Consider the following 7272-nt stretch of genomic DNA (forward strand, 5'->3'; position numbering starts at 1 on the left):
TCTAACATCTCTGGAGAGACCTGAAAATAGCTGTGCAGCAACGCTCCCCATCCAACCTGACAGAGCTTGAGAGGATCTGCAGAGAAGAATGAGAGAAACTCCCCAAATACAGATGTGCCAAGCTTGTAAGATTCAACACTGTAATCACTGCCAAAGGTCCTTCAACAAAGGACTGGGTAAAGGGTCTGAATATTTTACATTTGCAAACATTTCTAAAAACCTGTTTTTGTTTTGTCATTATGGGGTATTGTGTGTGTAGATTGATGAGGGGAAAAAAACAATGTAATCTGTTTTAGAATAAGGCTGTAACATAAATTGTGGAAAAAGTCAAAGGGTCTGAATAATTTCCAAATGCACTGTGTGTGTTATATATATATATATATATATTTTTTTACTACTGTTTGAGTAAAAAAATATCAACCAACAGCCTATCAAACAAACAACTAATTTGGGTCAGCCATACTGCCTATAAAAAAAAAGTGTTTTAAAATGTAGTTCCATGATCTAGCCCGGTTAGAATAATTGAAAAGGCCATCATAATTAATGTTTTGTGGAGTTCATATATGACAAATTCTGGATTTATTAACACGCCGGTTTAAGCATGTATTAAATGTAGGCTACATGTCTGACTGGGCTTCTATCCACGACTTTACGTGTCTGACTGGGCTTCTATCCACGACTTTACGTGTCTGACTGGGCTTCTATCCACGACTTTACGTGTCTGACTGGGCTTCTATCCACGACTTTACGTGTCTGACTGGGCTTCTATCCACGACTTTACGTGTCTGACTGGGCTTCTATCCACGACTTTACGTGTCTGACTGGGCTTCTATCCACGACTTTACGTGTCTGACTGGGCTTCTATCCACGACTTTACGTGTCTGACTGGGCTTCTATCCACGACTTTACGTGTCTGACTGGGCTTCTATCCACGACTTTACGTGTCTGACTGGGCTTCTATCCACGACTTTACGTGTCTGACTGGGCTTCTATCCACGACTTTACGTGTCTGACTGGGCTTCTATCCACGACTTTACGTGTCTGACTGGGCTTCTATCCACGACTTTACGTGTCTGACTGGGCTTCTATCCACGACTTTACGTGTCTGACTGGGCTTCTATCCACGACTTTACGTGTCTGACTGGGCTTCTATCCACGACTTTACGTGTCTGACTGGGCTTCTATCCACGACTTTACGTGTCTGACTGGGCTTCTATCCACGACTTTACGTGTCTGACTGGGCTTCTATCCACGACTTTACGTGTCTGACTGGGCTTCTATCCACGACTTTACGTGTCTGACTGGGCTTCTATCCACGACTTTACGTGTCTGACTGGGCTTCTATCCACGACTTTACGTGTCTGACTGGGCTTCTATCCACGACTTTACGTGTCTGACTGGGCTTCTATCCACGACTTTACGTGTCTGACTGGGCTTCTATCCACGACTTTACGTGTCTGACTGGGCTTCTATCCACGACTTTACGTGTCTGACTGGGCTTCTATCCACGACTTTACGTGTCTGACTGGGCTTCTATCCACGACTTTACGTGTCTGACTGGGCTTCTATCCACGACTTTACGTGTCTGACTGGGCTTCTATCCACGACTTTACGTGTCTGACTGGGCTTCTATCCACGACTTTACGTGTCTGACTGGGCTTCTATCCACGACTTTACGTGTCTGACTGGGCTTCTATCCACGACTTTACGTGTCTGACTGGGCTTCTATCCACGACTTTACGTGTCTGACTGGGCTTCTATCCACGACTTTACGTGTCTGACTGGGCTTCTATCCACGACTTTACGTGTCTGACTGGGCTTCTATCCACGACTTTACGTGTCTGACTGGGCTTCTATCCACGACTTTACGTGTCTGACTGGGCTTCTAGCCACGACTTTACGTGTCTGACTGGGCTTCTAGCCACGACTTTACGTGTCTGACTGGGCTTCTAGCCACGACTTTACGTGTCTGACTGGGCTTCTATCCACGACTTTACGTGTCTGACTGGGCTTCTATTCACGACTTTACGTGTCTGACTGGGCTTCTATCCACGACTTTACGTGTCTGATTAGGCTTATTTTGATGTTATTTAATAAGGCTAATTTAATTTGTATTTATAGAGAAGGAAACACAGCAGCAACAAACTTTGCAGAAGAAAGATACATTCCAAGCTTACTTTTCTGAACGTAAAGCCCCAGCAGTGTCGGGGGAGAGAAAGAGGTAATTGGATGATGCTTTCTTTAAAAATGGTTTACTTGACTATGAGCCCGAAACTAATGGATAATGGGAAAGGATGATGTACTTTGCAAGCGCAGCTCAATCAGGCTACACACCGCCTTGCTAAACTACGGTCCAAGACACCCTCATGCCCTCCAAGAACTGGAAGCCAATCTGAGACCCATTGCAATTAGGTGAAGATTTTAATATAAAGGCCTCATAATGTTGATGAATTGCGAGCACATACAATGTCACCAAACAGCAGGAGCCATTTAGTATGATTGTTTATTTAATTGGGCAAGTCAGTTTTAAGAACAAATTCTCATTTACAATGACGGCCTACCAGGGAACACTGGGTTAACTGCCTTGTTCAGGGGCAGAACAGATTTTTACCTTGTCAGCTCGGGGATTTGATCCAGCAACCTTTCGGTTACTAGCCCGCCCCATTTAGCTTAACCCGGAAGCCAGCCGCACCAATGTGTCAGAGTAAACATCGTACACCTGGTGACAATGTCAGCGTGCTCGCGCCCGGCCCGCGACAGGAGTCGCTAGAGCGCGATGGGACAAGGACATGCCGGCCGGCCAAACCCTCCCCTAACCCAGACGACGCTGGGCCAATTGTGTGCCGCCTCATGGGTCACCCGGTCGCGACACAGCCTGGGATCGAATCAGGATCTGTAGTGACACAGCTACACTGAGATGCAGTGTCCTAGAGCGCTGCACCACTTGGGAGGCCCCATAGCAGACCCTTTAACACAACAACACACCAGCATTGACGAGGAAAACAGCATGCAGCAAATTCAGTACATACAGCATGGGGGTATACAATACACCATAATAACAAAGTGAAAACATGTTTTTTAAAAATTCAGCTAATTTATTAGCCACGGTCAGGGCCAGAGAGAGGGACTTGTGTCTGTCTGTGTACCCAACAACATTCCAACTAACCTGTCCCAGTTCCAAACTAGCGCACTGTTTACTAACATTGCTCGGCAAAGATTTCTGAGGAAAGTGATGCAAGTGCTTATGAGGAAGTGCAGATAAAATGAGTGAATACATACTGTGAATTCAACACTAGCCATATTCAAAGAGCATGAATTGGGGTCAAATTTCAGACAATAGGTAATAAACAGTTTCAAATTCACTAAAACATTTAAATAATTGTTACAAAATGTTCACATTCCTAGTAGTACAGGATACTAATATATGTAATGAAAACAATGTGCCACCTGTAACTGTCAAACAGCATAAAAAAAAACACTAAAAAAAGAGTTGACTGAACTAACTCAGCTACTGGGAGTCCACAGACTTGGTAACAGTCTGTGTGAAGGGATGTTGCGATACACTTGGAATGCAGAACCAAATTACCTTTGGGGGATGTAGTTCCAAGAGGACCAACAAACAACATTGGTCATCAGTCTGGCCCATCAATGAACTACAGTTCCCACCACTGTGTGGCATCTGGAGAGCTGGAAAGGCCTGGAAAGGCATCTGCTTAATCCTGGAGCTCAGAGTTCAGCTGTAGCCCACAGGAGTGAGCTCTCCACTAGGCTAACGTTTCACAACAAGACCTCCCTTTCAGCCAGATCCTCATGGAGGGGTGCCAGGTAGTCCTAGTGGTTAAGAGTATTGTAACCGAAAGGGCGCCCATTCAAATCCCCGAGCCAACTCAGTAAAAATCTGTCAATGTGCCCTTGTGCAAGGCACTTAACCCTAATTGCTTCTGTAAGTCACTCTGGATAAGAGCGTCTTGCTAAATTACAAATGTAAATGTTTAAAAAATCCTTTAAGGCCACAAAACATGAACGGTATCAGACATACACCGTACATTCAGCCTCAACATATTCCTTACAGAGACGAGAGCAATATCTGCCCGCTCGTCTCCTATCCCTGGAACCAGGCTCCAAATCAAACATAACATCCATTCCAGACGCTCACGGTTTACTGATAGTCAGGTAGTGTCTGCAACATGTTAACATGCTCCACAGCTTCCATCAACACCATGACATGTGAAAGTGCTCTCTGTAGGTGCACATGTTACGACAGACAGACTTGTAAGATGACAGAAGAAAATGTCAACGCCTCATTTAACAAATAAAATCCTTAGTTGAAATATATGGGAAACTTATTAGTAGATTGGTTTTCCAGTATTATCTGGGTTTGGGCCCCCTAGCCCTGAGCCACTATCAGGTTATTGTCTGGGCTGACAGTTCCAACATGTATCACACATGACCCTTGCCTGGAAACCCGATTGCATTGAATTCTATGTCAAGCAGAAATGAGCGGTTGAGACAGGAACATTTTCTCTCACCACCTCTACAAGCCAGAATATTGAATACAATTTTATTTTAACAGTTGTCTGTGTGGTTGGTCCTTTCACAGGTAGGAATGAGATGCATTGTATCCACAGGAAAGTATGATAACATCAACTTTTCAAAGAGCTGGTAGTGCATTCAGATGAATCACCTGAAGCATGGGCACAATATGAAAACGCAGGCATTGTTGCAGAGCTCGTGAAGGATTGACATGGTTCTGCCCATGCTTCATGTGATAGAAATCTCAACTCACTACCAGAGCCTTGATAAGGTGATTTAATTATACTTTCCTGTGGATAGAAGGTTTCAGATTCCTAATGCCAAAAGGAACAGCAGTAACAACCGGTAGTGTTTTAAATGTAATTTCATTCAACATGCTGGGTTGTAGAGGTCGTGAGAGAACGCTTTCTTGATCAAAACACTCATTTTTGCCCGACGTAGAATTCATTGCAAAGTCAGGTTTCCAAGAAAACATGATCCTAGACAGTTCCTAGAATGGGATTCTATACTGTCACATCACACCATGCAAGCCTAATTACATCTCAACAGTTAGAATGACAAGGCAGGCATGGTGCCTTTGTAGCCCATGTAGGAAGTGGACAGAATAGCCAGACAGGTAGCGATGTGTCAGTCGCACAACCAACTTGATAGTGTCATGGTTGGCCACCACAAATCCACAGACAGGTTAGAGTAGGGTAAATTAGAGTAGGGCAGGTTAGGGTAGGGCATGGTAGGTTTGAGTAGGGCAGGTTAGAGTTGGGTAGGTTAGGTTAGAGTCGGGTAGGTTAGAGTAGGGCAGGTTAGAGTAGGGCAGGTTAGAGTAGGGCAGGTTAGAGTAGGGTAGGGCATGGTAGGTTAGAGTAGGGCAGGTTAGAGTCATGTAGGTTAGGGTAGGGTAGGGCAGGGTATGGTAGGGCAGGTTAGAATAGGGCAGGTTAGAGTAGGGTATGGTAGGGCAGGGTAGGTTAGGTTAGAATAGGGCAGGTTAGAATAGGGCAGGATAGAGTAGGGTATGGTAGGGCAGGGTATGGAAATGGATGTTGATTGGAAATGGATGCTGAAATGGATGTTAATTAGTTGGTGGTGTGGGCAAACGGTGTAAGGGAACCAGTCCACATAAAAATGATTTTGGAGTTAAACCCGTTAATTTGTCATCAACATTAGAAGATGACAGAACAGGAGATCGTGTGTGTGACTGTTGTCGCTCGCGATATCAGCTCAACAGACGTGTTTCAACCTCAAATATGGTGTCCTGTGATTCTGCCAACACATGGAAAGTTGGCCACAACTCTGAAAAGGGACTGCTATGAATTGTAACAACGCAGGACAGTGATAGAGTTGGCACTGCCTCGCGAGGCTGAGACAAATATCTGATATTTCTGTTATGACAGCCCGATGAACTAGTTAGGACAGTTCACACTAGGTAACAGTCGGATTTAAAATGTATATACTTCAGAAAGGTGACGTAATTGCACCATTACAATAAAATGGTAGCTAGTTTTAATATTGGCAAGATTGACAGCACTTACTTGTTCTGGCCGTGTGTGAATACGTGCTCTCCCACCAATGTGTACAGTGTGCGAAGTCGAGAATGTGTGTCTGTGCTGTGAGACGATTGCTAACTTACTAGCTAGCTAAAGTTAGCTACCTAATGCTGTCGATGGCATGATCACTTCCACCCGAACTAGGCCGTGGTCACAGCCTACGCCGCATAAATAAAACATTCCATCGATTATCGTGCAATTATGTCGGTGTCTATTCTCCTTGTCTGACAACCCATGAGAAATTGAGTTTGCTGGAGACATGTTTCGCGCAAATTCGTAGTTGTTTTACAGGTTATTTCGTCAGCCTAGGAGGGGGTGGCTGCGGACAGCTAGCTAGCTGTCCAGGCAAGGAGATGAACGTTAGCTGGCTAACTAGCATATCTAGCAAACGTTACCTCTGATACCTCGTCTTCGTCGCTGTTGGATCCGGGACCAGAGGAAAGGACTGCAGCAGCAGCCAGTTTGAAATCCAGTCTGTCTGTAGGAGGCCCACCGGGCTCGCCGAACAATCGTACTTTCTTTCCGCCCACACCAATCCCTATGCCCCGGAGTCCGACTCCTGGTGTTCCTCCGACCCCCATCCCTACCGCTGGGGTGCGAGGAGTCACCGAGTCAATCTCGTCCTCGAAGCCGTCCGTCAGCATTCTCGTCCCAGCTACTGCATCCTGCATACTTATATTGACAATACGTATATTAGCGTTCTTATTGTTGACCTTAACTTCCGTACGGGGTATATCTTGTTGAATAGTCGGTTGTTTTTACTTCAGGAAATCCTGAAACTCTCCCAAAACGAGGGTTGAGGAGGATCTCTTTCCCCCAGCCATTAGCTAACTTTCTAGCTAACAACCTAACTCACTGCACACCGTTTCTCAGAAACCCCGCCTCTAAATAAAATACTGAGATCGCTATTGGCTGATGTGAAACATTGACTGACAATGATTGGTTTATAGTGGTGCTTGTCAAGTGAAAACACGCGACGTCACGTTAGGTTTACCGACATCACGAGTCTCTCAGAACGAACGTCAAGACGTGCTGTGGCCTCACTGGCCCTGGCATTTCACTGGTATTAAAAGTAAATTGGTATAAACTGGAATATTCCATAATTTACTTTCATGTCAACATGATATTTGGAACGCCATAAACAGGGACTTCAAAAGGAAAGTAACTGAACTGAATGACTACGGACCTGTAGCAC

The 7272-nt window shown here is 45.0% G+C and overlaps 1 protein-coding gene across 16 annotated transcripts in view; it reads right to left on the reverse strand.

The window, feature by feature from the left end:
- Positions 1-6939, reverse strand: part of LOC118384059 (ankyrin repeat and KH domain-containing protein 1-like) — a 95123-nt gene extending 88184 nt beyond the window's left edge. For 8 of the 16 annotated variants that reach the window (XM_052514643.1, XM_052514637.1, XM_052514630.1 and 5 more), the window contains exon 1: positions 6473-6937. In XM_052514643.1, the coding sequence (XP_052370603.1) occupies positions 6473-6748 (276 nt within the window). In that variant the 5' untranslated portion in view covers positions 6749-6937. Of the gene's footprint in view, positions 1-6472 lie in introns of all 16 variants that reach the window. The other 8 variants (XM_052514652.1, XM_052514619.1, XM_052514608.1 and 5 more) reach the window with 2 other exon arrangements.
- Positions 6940-7272: the final 333 nt, after the last annotated feature.

This window comes from Oncorhynchus keta, chromosome 4, assembly GCF_023373465.1.
Source record: "Oncorhynchus keta strain PuntledgeMale-10-30-2019 chromosome 4, Oket_V2, whole genome shotgun sequence".
NCBI classification, from domain to species: Eukaryota; Metazoa; Chordata; class Actinopteri; order Salmoniformes; family Salmonidae; genus Oncorhynchus; species Oncorhynchus keta.